This window comes from Liolophura sinensis, chromosome 2 (assembly GCF_032854445.1).
Source record: "Liolophura sinensis isolate JHLJ2023 chromosome 2, CUHK_Ljap_v2, whole genome shotgun sequence".
In the NCBI taxonomy this organism is placed as follows: domain Eukaryota; kingdom Metazoa; phylum Mollusca; class Polyplacophora; order Chitonida; family Chitonidae; genus Liolophura; species Liolophura sinensis.
In genome coordinates this window covers 15,548,742-15,560,908 of record NC_088296.1, presented here as the reverse complement: position 1 = coordinate 15,560,908, position 12,167 = coordinate 15,548,742, and the positions used below count along the sequence as shown (strand labels likewise).

Below are 12,167 nucleotides of genomic sequence, written 5' to 3'. Positions count from 1 at the left end.
TTACAAGTATGTCTAGTAGAGGACCTAAGTGACAATTCTGTACTGCGTATGCAAATTAGGGAATTATTAGGGAGTTATTAGGCACAAATCTTGTTTTTACATGCATACTAAGCTGAATGAACGGGCCTACTGTACGAACTGACCCATTTCATTTACATTCACTGCCCAACAGCAAGTACCGGTACTACACAATCAATGATTAGCCAAAGGGAAGTAATCGCGTGTGATAAATGGCGATCTTAATTTGCTCTGAGAGTTATCTTCCCTCAAGGCACCCGCCCTCTCCCCCCAACCCCAACATTTTCTCAAAACAAGCATGGCGACTCGTGGCCGAGGTCGTGGACGAGGATTGCTCGTGGCGACAAGCGTGGCAAAACCAGGAGTTAAAGAGTCAGCAAATGTATGTGTAAAATATCTTTTAAACAAAAGCTCATTATGTTGCTGATCTATCACTGAGGGTGGCGGTTAAATTGCTGAATGGTGATGACTGTCGTCAGGTGTCATATAGAGTCACGAAAATTGGGCCTTTTATGGCGTTGTCAGTACTAAGTATTCCATGTCCTGTGTTCATTTTACAATCCAGATCTACACATGAAGTCTTTTGTTTTGTTACAGAACGTCCAGGTAAAAGAAAATCAACGTGCTCAATTTGTATTTTTCTATCCTCTAAAAGATACCTGAAAACATTTTGTGGCTTGAAATGTCTGTTTCATACTTGTGTGCAGGTTATTTGGATGATACACAATATGGCTCCTTGGGATATGGAATTAAAAGGCCAACAGAAGGTTTTTCAGCAGCCAGACAAAAAAATTTAGGAGCATTTGGCTTGGGAAGTGCCTTTATATTGAGCAATATATCTGTCTGTATTTGTTTTTCACCAACTGCAATCTGAATATTCTTTGGTACATTGTAAAACACTACTCAAATTATTGAATGAACCAGATTGAGTTTTTTGCCATGTGTGTGTGTGTGTTTTTTTTTTAGCATGAAAACGGTTCAGCGGTGACTCTTCAGGAAATAACTCAGTCCATAAGGAGACTGGACATTGAGCCAGATGACGACCAAATCCTGCCGTCATGTGACCTGATTAAACAGTACATCCAGACTGAGGTTCACATGGGCGAGATAGCGAATCTGATCTATGGTATGTGCCTCAAAGACAGAGACTTTGCTGTGCCGGCTGGAAAGCTGATCAATGCTCTGCAGAATATCGATGTGGACGGAATGAAGTTGAGGACGTCGTTTCTTTCCCTAATGCAGAAAGACTTTCTAGGTGAATGAAAAAGAGTGGAACGGCAGTAGTGTCCATTGTTGTTCTCCAACCTTTGAGCAAGTTTGCAAGGTGTTCATTCAGGCATATTCTGAGGACATGATTCTATGTAGACTGATAAAATTACACTTTTTTTGTGAAGCTTGAAAATTGGCCAATCCAACCAATGTAGTTTTGTCTCCAAAATCAAATTAAAATGTTCATATATTGCACTGAAAGTTGCTCTTTCATATGCGAAAAGGTTGAGGAATTAGGGTACTTTCAAATAGCAGAGCTCTGGCTAGAAATCCAGGGAATCCCTTTTCTATACTAAGTTGCTGAAAATTCGTGAGAAATTTTATATTGTTCAGCTGTAAGTGATATACAAGTATAACCAACCAGATTTTTCTCCAGATAATCACCTTTCTGTACTTCGCTTCATAAAGCAAGGTGATAAGTGGATTTATTTATTTGATTTATTTTATTGGTATCTTACGCCGTCTTCAAGAATATTTCACTTACACAACGGCAGCGGGCATTATGGTGGGAGGAAACCAGGCAGAGCAGGGGGAAGAGGAAGCCAGCATGACCTTGACTTGAACTCACAGCGACCGCATTGGTGAGAGGCTCCTGGGTCATTACGCTGCGCTAGCACACTAACCAACTGAGCCACGGAGGCCCCCTGATAAGTTGACGAAAAATTCCATGTGGCTATTCCCACACCTGATACAAGCAGATCTGCATATTTTGTTAACACTCAGATTGGCTATTCCCACACCTGATACAAGCAGATCTGCATATTTTGTTAACGCTCAGATTGGCTATTCCCACACCTGATACAAGCAGATCTGCATATTTTGTTAACACTGAGATTGGCTATTCCCACACCTGATACAAGCAGATCTGCATATTTTGTTAACACTGAGATTGACTATTCCCACACCTGATACAAGCAGATCTGCATATTTTGTTAACACTGAGATTGGCTATTCCCACACCTGATACAAGCAGATCTGCATATTTTGTTAACACTGAGATTGGCTATTCCCACACCTGATACAAGCAGATCTGCATATTTTGTTAACACTGAGATTGGCTATTCCCACACCTGGTACAAGCAGATCTGCATATTTTGTTAACGCTCAGATTGGCTATTCCCACACCTGATACAAGCAGATCTGCATATTTTGTTAACACTCAGATTGGCTATTCCCACACCTGATACAAGCAGATCTTCATATTTTGTTAACGCTCAGATTGGCTATTCCCACACCTGATACAAGCAGATCTGCATATTTTATTAACGCTCAGATTGGCTATTCCCACACCTGATACAAGCAGATCTGCATATTTTGTTAACACTCAGATTGGCTATTCCCACACCTGATACAAGCAGATCTGCATATTTTGTTAACGCTCAGATTGGCTATTCCCACACCTGATACAAGCAGATCTGCATATTTTGTTAACACTCAGATTGGCTATTCCCACACCTGGTACAAGCAGATCTTCATATTTTGTTAACGCTCAGATTGGCTATTCCCACACCTGATACAAGCAGATCTGCATATTTTATTAACGCTCAGATTGGCTATTCCCACACCTGATACAAGCAGATCTGCATATTTTATGAACGCATACAGTAGACCTTATGAGAAGTGTCTTGTTTATTTGTAGAAAAAGACAAACTGCGTGAATCGTCTAATGAGAAATTCCTGTCTTTGGTGGCATTTTTGTGTCAGACATTCGGCACGGTGCGTCTAGCGAACGGGGAGCCTATGTTGGTGCTGACTACGCCGGTGTTCCAATGTCTGGACGCCATCGCTACGGATGGCCAGGAAGAGGAGATAGAGTGTCTTGTATATCAGGTATAAAACTGTGAGTTATCTGTCTTTCTGCTTTCTACTTGCAACAAGTATTGTCGTTTTCATTCCTGTTGTTTAGTGCCGTCTAAAATAAAATAAATATTATTTTTTTATTAATATAAAAATAAATATTATTTTTTTATTAATATAAAAATAATACAATAAACAGTGTTTTGTCAGATTATCATAGCTAAGGTGAATGACGCTCAAAAATTGTTGTTGTTGTTGGAGAATCACCATTAAAAGAGGATTACTTGGGTCCAAAGAGAGACTAAGAGATTTAACGATGCAAAACTAAAGATGGCCGAAGAACAGGCATTAATGATAATGTGTCCGATGGATGGGACATTTTTACACTTACACAAAACTGTCCTATTAGTCATTTTGTGCACTGTGCCAAATGACTTGCTTTCAAAAACAAAGAGCGGTAAGAATTCAAGAGGTGAAAACACACCCTCTGTGAAGGGCATTACAGGCATGATCTACCTCTGGGCTGGAGGGAATTTGCCTGTAGTGTAATTTCTATTCTCTTATCCTGGGAAGTTGTGTGGCCAGGAAAGCTGGGGAAGAATGTTCTACAGTGCAATTTAAGAGCTGTCTGTCCTTAGGCTGGAATGAATTTCCCTTTAGGCTGTTGGTGAAAGTGTGGACTACAAATCCAGAGATTGCTGGTTTAAATGCCCAGCTGGTAAGCAGAGTCACAGACTGAGGTAGAATACATTTAGGAGGAATACATTTAGGAGGAACACATTTAGGAGGAATACATTTAGGTGGAATACATTTAGGTGGAATACATTTAGGAGGAATGCATTTAGGTGGAATACATTTAAGAGGAACACATTTAGGTGGAGTACAGTTAGGTGGAGTACATTTAGATGGAATACATTTAGGTGGAGTACATTTAGGAGGAATACATTCAAGAGCAATACATTTAGGAGGAATACATTGAGGTGGAATACATTTAGGCGGAGTACATCTAGGAGGAATACATTTAGGTGGAATACATTTAGGAGGAATACATTTAGGAGGAATACATTTAGGTGGAATACATTTAGGTGGAATACATTCAGGAGGAATACATTTAGGTGGAATACATTTAGGTGGAATACATTCAGGTGGAGTACATTTAGATGGAATACATTTAGGTGGAATACATTTAGGAGGAATACATTCAGGTGGAATACATTTAGGAGGAATACATTTAGGTGGAATACATTTAGGTGGAAGTCTTATGTCATTATTGGTCTATCACCAATGCAGCCGCTGTGAGTTCAATTCCAGCTCAAGCTGGCTTCCTCTCCGGACATAAGTGGGAAGGTTTTCCAGCAACCTGCGGGTGTTCGTGGGTTTTCCCCTGGCTCTGCCCGGTTTCCACCCACCATAATGCTGGTTCTTGAGTACGATGTAAAACACCAATCAAATAAACAAATAAATATTGGTCTATTCAGACGTGTATACTGTAGTGACAATCAGTCATGATCCAAGGTAAAACTACACTGAGAGGTGAAAGTATTCACATGGTCAAAAAGGTGGGTTTATTCTCAAAGTCCGCGTAAGTAAGGTTCACCTCAAAGCACGCCTAAACACTTCCGGGTGCAATGCTTTTGGTTCATGACTAGGTGGATATGTTTGGCTGATTCTGAGAGGTCTGTTGGTGTTTAATTATAAAAAGGGACTTGTTTTGAACGTAGATGTATGTCTTACATGAAAAATGGAAGTTTCAGCAACGAAAGTAATTTTACTGGCATTTATTTGCCTCCAAGTTTTATTTTGGTGGTGGAGGGGTTGGGATGAGACAAAATTACATTTCATGCATAGTACATTTTCAGAGAACTCCTTGTCTGTGCCAGCGGTAAAATAATATTAATCAAAACAGGCAGACACCAAAATCTAAAATCAATTGAAGTTGAAGTTCTGCATTTTGTTTATATACTAAATTAAAGGAGAAGAAAATTTAAATACCAAACAAATACCATTGAAAAGAGTATGCATTTCCTTGCATGTACATGCCATAAAAAATTCTAATATGTACCTCAAGTTGATAAATTATCAATAAATTCAGTGCCAAAGTCTGTTGTTGGCGTCTCCATTTTGCCTAAGAACTAGTCCTGAGGTCTTCTGTGTTAGGAGGAGAATTTCCGTTGGAAACCGCCGAACTGCAGGTCCTACATATCTGGCAGAAAATGTACGTGACCTGCCAACCGCCGGTACTTGGCATTGCTTCGGTGATTTCCACTTGACAATTGGGAAGCCGGGATCTTGGCCGTAGGTTCCGAGTTTACACAAACAAGCCGGCAGTTTTAACGACACAATGGCTGGAAAAATCATAAAATTATACAGCAGGCACCACCAGATAGAAAAAAATGTGCTCTTTTCAGCCTATAGTGCCATTTTTAAAATTTTTCTTCTCCTTTAAATTTTGATCTCTGATTCATGAGATGTGTGGAATCAATGAATGGATTTAAGGAGAAATCACTCAATTCATCTTTGACTTAGTCATTCAGATTATCTGTCTTACAGTTACAGTGTCATGGGAAGCTGCTTGAGGAAAAGACGCCACAGGAAATGCTCAAACTGATGCAGAAAGTCCGCCAGGCCATTGTCTCGCACAAGTGAGTTCATTGGTTGTTTGTTCTGAGTGAGGTTTTTTTTCAGTTTTATGTCGAAGTGCAGAGTGTTCTTCTAGACTTGTCTAACCATTCATTTTTGGAGAGGGAGGTATAAATTTTAAAAACAATTTCACAATATTAAATCAGTATAAAATTTACTTTATAAAGTTTTTACTTACAAACCTGCAGTTTCTTTTAGTCTTTTAGCAACACCATTTTCTCTTATGGAATTAAGATACACATACACAGTACCTGCTTCGGATAGAATTTGAAAAGATGAAAACAGCAGGTAAATAGAAATGAAAAGTCGACCGAAAAATGAATCAGGCATAAATGTCAGTTTAGATTTATTATTATCAGTGCGTTATAGGTCAGAGAGTTATCTACCCTTATCTATGTTTCAGGACTTCTGCCAGGGTGCGCTGTATGCTCTTAGAGCTTCTGGAGACCTGGTACAACAAATGGCAACCACTTTCCACAGCCACGTCAAATTTTTATGCAGATCTGTTTTCAGAATCTTTGTTACAGGATTCCTGATGTTAATAAGATATGTTGTATTAGAACCTGGTTTTTCCATTGACAAGAATGAGACGGGTTGGTTTCTAATCCGTTTGCAAAGGGAATGGACACTTCTTAACTGCAGGCTTCCACCCATCCACATATCTGTTGATGTTGCTCTGTTTTATACAGGGCGCTGCTATTCCTCGGATTACAAGAGTTACTTCCCTTGGTAGAAGTCAAGGGAAAATCCATTTTACTCGATAATAAGTTTTAGATTTTGTTGTTGCAGGGAAAATACTCAGCTTCATATCATAGATTTGCGTGTGTCTCATATTAGATTTTTAATGAGGACAGATGTTTCTGAAGGTCATATGTCCTGGATTTACATTTTGTGGTATTGAGTCAGATATATGTCCTGTATGAACAGATTTCTTCTCATTGCTTATAAAAGAAAACTATGTGCAAAGGATTTGTATTGAAACTGTGTATGTGTGTGTGTGTGTGTGCAAGAGGCTGGATTTGTGTATGTAAGTCAGCTTTAGTTGAAAGCTATATTACACTCGTATCCAATGTGACTGGTGTATGTCAATACTGGGAGATTCACCCAGAGTATTAGGAAAACGGGGAAACACAAACAAAAAAATTCCACATGTGCAGAAATTCATGATTGCCTTTGTTTGTTTGCCAATATACCTCGTTTTAATTTTTTTTCTTTTGATTGAATAAAAAATAGCCTCTCACATTAGGCTTGGCAAGACTTTGTGTGGGCCCATTTAAAAACCTGATGCAGTTGCTTTGACAGTTTGTCACGGCATTTGACACAAAAAATACCCATCAAATACGTCTCCAGGATCTTATATATGCAAACATCTCTGGTCCTTATCTTTTCCTCTGTCTATTATCGGAAATTGATCCGTCATTTCTCAGGCCACACGTGCTCGAGATTTCTTTGTAATGCCCATACCCATCCATGGTGCTCACAGCCTCGATATATTTGTCAAGGGCAGGTAACTGCATCAGGTTTCTAAATGGAACGCGCGATGACGTTGATTTGGGCGCACCCGTTGTTGAAAATATTTTACCAAATCTAAAGTCCGAGTTAGTAAAACTAGTAAAACAGGGTTGGAGAATTTAATTTAAAACATTGGGGAGGGGGGGGGGGGTGGAGGGAATGGAAAATCCCCCCAAAAGATATACACTATTTTTATCTACTCGCAAGATATTTAGTAAGTCAAGGAAATAGACTTGTCTATTGAGCTCTTCCACATTGATGTATGTGTCTAATGCTTCGTAGTTTCCATGTATAACAAATGCTAGTTGTCATTTCAGGAATCTCGCGAGTTCACGCAGGTTGAGACCAGATTGGATCGGGGATCTCGTGAACTAATGCGGCTAAAAGACGTAATTTTACGGCAGCTGCTAACGGCGGCGGCCGACCGACCGACCCGGCCGTGCGAGATAAATATTCATTTCAGTCTGGCAAATACCGTGAAATCTCGCATTTTATCTGCGTGAAATCGCGAGACTGCTGAAATACCAACTTGGCTTATTCTAGTCACACAAATGCGTCAGGTGTTATTTTGTTCCGCAAGAAGGATGTTTTACCTTATTTTGTTGGCTTACATTTGAGATTCCGTAAATCCCCTGGATGTGGCATGCTCATTATTTTCCGGAAATGGCATTGTGGAAATTCAGGTGGAAATACTGAGCACGCATGGCTGTTGAAATGCGTAGGTTTGTTTTCAATTGTGACTTTTTGTGTTATGATTTCAGTTACATCTGTTTATCACCGTTATTAAAAAGGAATATTGACAGGACACGTGAGGCGTTTTTCCTTTAGTATTATTTCAGTCGATTGTATTTCCATGCACAAGTATATGCGCACACGTATTCTTTTCTTTTCTTTCTATAACGGTGAATCTCAGACACTAGTAAATCTTAGGTTTTCCGCTGATGTCCGTCCAAATTTTGGCTAGCGTCACAAGCTGATTCCATTCTGAGCCAAAATCAGGCATGCATGTAAACCTTCGTTCTCCATTGTGCTGTTCACTAAAGAAAAGAGCGGTGGAAATCCGTCCTGCAACAAGGAGGCACTCTAAGGATTCCTTCGTCGTCATATGACTGAAAAATTGTTACGTACGACGTTAAGACCCAAGCACTCACTCACTCCATCGTGCTGTTAAGGTGGTAGTTTTGTGTAAGTCCTTGCTCATTACCCAAGACCTCATTAAAGATAAATACTTTATGGTAACAATTTCTTTCGTCATGTTTGCGTAAATGACATTGATTAGGTTTGAATGTCATTAAACCATAATTATGAGGACAGTTATGAAAAATTATCAAAATTTACGAAAAATCAACTATAAGAAAACTGAGTTAGGCTACGAAAGGGTTGAAAAGTGTTCAAAAAATTTTGGAAAGCTACAAAACCATGATGTTGGAGGTTTGGTATTATCTTACTGCTGTTTTACTATTTTTACTTGGCCATATATCCGTTGAAAAACCTTAATATCTGCGTCCATGTATGTCTTCCTAACTACGGCGCTCGTTATGATGATGTGTTTGCAAAGCCGGCTATACCAGAAGACAATGAAATGCACAGCATTCTACGTGAAAACTGTACACAGTATATACCGGTGCTTGTATATGAATCTACATGTAAATAACAATATTTTGACGTGCAGTTTACATATCTATGTTGTTCATATAGGAGATTGTGTTGTAGTCTCGGTTATACTTTTAGATTTGCTTTGTGCCTCTTTTATTCGGTAGTCTGCACGACAAGCCTTTTTTTTTTTGTTTTTTAGATAAATATTTTCATATCGATGAATATCTGACCTGTTATCTCATGAAACGCAGTTTGCTGACGTTTACCTGTTGGCCATTGTTTCCTTTTACGACAATCAAGACATTTTATTTGATTTTTAATATTGAGTTACAATTGCTTCAAAGGTGAATATCTCGTAACTGAAACTAGTTGTAATAATGGGTAAAAAAAAACAACATTGTTTTTATCATAATCAAGACAGAAGCTGTAGTTTTAACGAGTCACAGACTGGATTATTAGAATAATCTCTTCTAGAAGTTTTATGAGCATTAATCATTTTATGTAAGCGCCCTATAGTAACTGATGCCCTATTAATTAATTTTTCACTCAAAAAATAATCTGTTAATTTTAGCAGAAAGTCTGTTGCCTGAGTAATGCTAGAATGTATACTCTTATTATAAGGCAATATTCTGTCATGTTCAGCATAATATTTTGTTCGCCTAATAGAATCTTTATGTTGAATTAACAGAACGTTTGTGTTACAGAATATTATCTGCTGTATTAACAGAATACATTCTAGCGTCACTTGGACAACAGAATTTCTGCTAAAATTAACAGACTGTTCTTTGGAGTGAAGCTGGTTTTGCTTTTATCGCAAGTGTAATTTTTGTGGTGCTTAATGTTCAAGCTGTATATCTTATTGTTGTGTATTTCGTTTTGGAAACTGCGTGACCAGTGTTTTAAGTGTTTGTATTTTAAGAAATAAAGTGTAAATCAAAATATAACAGCTATGTTTCTTAGTCATTCCCCTCTTCCTTATAGCGCATGCGCCGCTGTCTACGCTTGGTTGACACCACTGGCTACACTAACACTTTTGTACAGATATTTTGGTATGCCAAGAAAATTAAAAATGATACTTCCTGTTGCCTCGCTTGGCGCTCAGCAGTGAGAGGCTAGAGCAAGGAAACCGTACAGGTTGGCCCGGTGTCAGTATATTGTGACTGGGTGGGCTCTTCGGCGTAATACTTCCGTGGCGGCTACCCGAACTAACCCTGCCATAAGAAGACACACTGTATGTACATACACCTAATGACGACGCCTCGTTGTATGACTGAAAAATTGTTAAGTACGACGTTAAACCCCAAGCATTTATTCGTTAGTTCTAAAGTACCAGTATGTCAAGTTGTCTAGTGTTGGCATTGATGTAAATAGATAAACGCAGTCATTGGCGTACGTGCTGAGAGGAGCACGAGTCTCAGCCCGATTTGATTCGAACGGCACACTCGTTTTTCTGCGACTCTTGTCAAGCTTCCTCCGCCTCTGTCGTGTTTCCTTCAGCTCTACTAGGGCTCCACTGGTTCTGTTGCGATTCTTTCAATTCTGTCAGGATCCTCTGGATCTGTCGTGATCCCTTCAGTTCTAATAGCGATCCTTTGGCTCTGTCTTGTTTTCTTCAGCTCTATGAACGATCCTTCGGCTCTCTCCTGATTCCCTCACCTCCATGAGGGATCCTTCGGTTCTGTCGTGATTCCCTCACCTCGATCAGGGATCCTCCGGCTCTGTCGTGATTCCCTCACCTCGATCAGGGATCCTCCGGATCTGTCGTTTTTCCTTCAGCTCTATCAGGGATCCTCCGACTCTGTCGTGTTTCCTTCAGCTCTATCAGGGATCCTCCGGCTCTGTCGTGTTTCCTTCAGCTCTATCAGGGATCCTCCAGATCTGTCGTTTTTCCTTCACCTCTATCAGGGATCCTACAGTTCTGTCGTGTTTCCTCCAGCTCTATCAGGGATCCTCCGGCTCTGTCGTGTTTCCATCAGTTCTGTCAGGACTCCTACTGCTCTGCAGTTTCTCCTTCAGCTCTGTCAGGGTTCCTCCGGCTTTGTCGTGTTTCCTTCAGTTATACCAAGGCCCTGTTGTGTTTCCATTAGATCCAAGGCTGATCCTGGGTCGGGTCACGCCTAAGACGCTGAAAGAGGAAGCTGTAGCTTCCTCACCTGGTGTTCAGCATTAACGGGATAGTGCAACGACTGGCTAACCCGAATCAACACACTGGTTTGGACGAGAGGGCTCACTTGCCTTCGGTAAGTCGTCTCAGTGAAGCAGCACTAGATAAAAGAGCGGTGGAAATCCGTCCTGCAACAAGGAGGCACATTACATGCACTCTAAGGACTCCTTTGTTGTCATATAAATGAAAAATTGTTAAGTACAAAGTTAAACCGTGAGCACTCACCCACTTACTCCCTCTCCCGGCGTGTTTCCTTTAGATCTACCATGAGTCCTTTGGTTCCTACGATCCTACGGCTTTGTCGTGTTTCCTTCACCTCTACCAGGGCTCTTCTGGCTTTGTCATGTCTCCTTCAGTTCTACCAGGCATAAGGGTCCTCAGACTGTCGTGTCTACTTTATCTCTAACAGGGATCCTCCGCCTTCGACTTAAGGGTTCCTTCGGCTCTGTCGTGTTTTCTTTAGCTCTACCAGGGTTCCCCTGGCACTGCAGTGTTTCATTCGGCTCTACCAGGGTTCCTCTAACACTGCCGTGTTTCATTCGGCTCTACCAGGGCTCCTCTAACACTGCCGTGTTTCATTCGGCTCTACCAGGGTTCCTCTAACACTGCCGTGTTTCATTCGGCTCTACCAGGGCTCCTCTAACACTGCCGTGTTTCATTCGGCTCTACCAGGGTTCCTCTAACACTGCCGTGTTTCATTCGGCTCTACTAGGGTCCTCCCGGCTCTCTCAGGGGTCTACCAGGGTTCCTCCAAGCTCTATCAGGGCTCTGTTGTGTTTCTTTCACTCTGGGGGTGCGACATTACCACAACGGACCGACCTTTATTTGTGTGTGAAGTCAAGCATTTTCGTGCAGTATCTAAAAGTTCATTTCACTCTTATTTTAAAAAAATCATGGTTATCTTTATTTGTTAATTATTTAACATATTTATTTACTTCATCCTTGTGTAACTCCATGGTCAAGAATTTTACACTTTTATGACGTCGTCTAAGCTTATGTGCGAAACAAACCTCTGTGCAATGAAATCACCAACCTTCGTCAAATACCTGAGAAACTTCTGATCGCCCTAAATGGGAGCCATGCATTTCGTATGAGTAGGCCTATACTAGTCATATCGCTTCAAAAGTGTTCAGTTACTCCCACTCTGTCATAGAGCTGCACTGATATACTT

At 40.4% G+C, this 12,167-nt stretch overlaps 1 protein-coding gene across 1 annotated transcript; it reads left to right on the top strand.

Moving 5' to 3' along the window:
• Positions 1 to 316: 316 nt before the first annotated feature.
• LOC135462525 (CBP80/20-dependent translation initiation factor-like) lies at positions 317 to 6,721 on the top strand. The gene is made up of 5 exons (XM_064739751.1): positions 317 to 400; positions 985 to 1,273; positions 2,927 to 3,117; positions 5,635 to 5,726; positions 6,128 to 6,721. The coding sequence occupies exons 1-5, from the start codon at positions 317 to 319 to the stop codon at positions 6,258 to 6,260; spliced, it is 789 nt and encodes a 262-aa protein (XP_064595821.1). The 3' UTR covers positions 6,261 to 6,721.
• The last annotated feature ends 5,446 nt before the right edge of the window (positions 6,722 to 12,167 follow it).

Bases quoted from the DNA above. Each gene is read 5' to 3' on its own strand.
- LOC135462525 (XM_064739751.1), top strand. From the start codon at position 317: ATGGCGACTCGTGGCCGAGGTCGTGGACGAGGATTGCTCGTGGCGACA. The intron at 1,274-2,926 runs GTGAATGAAAAA...GTTTATTTGTAG, and splicing joins AATGCAGAAAGACTTTCTAG to AAAAAGACAAACTGCGTGAA. The intron at 3,118-5,634 runs GTATAAAACTGT...TCTGTCTTACAG, and splicing joins TAGAGTGTCTTGTATATCAG to TTACAGTGTCATGGGAAGCT.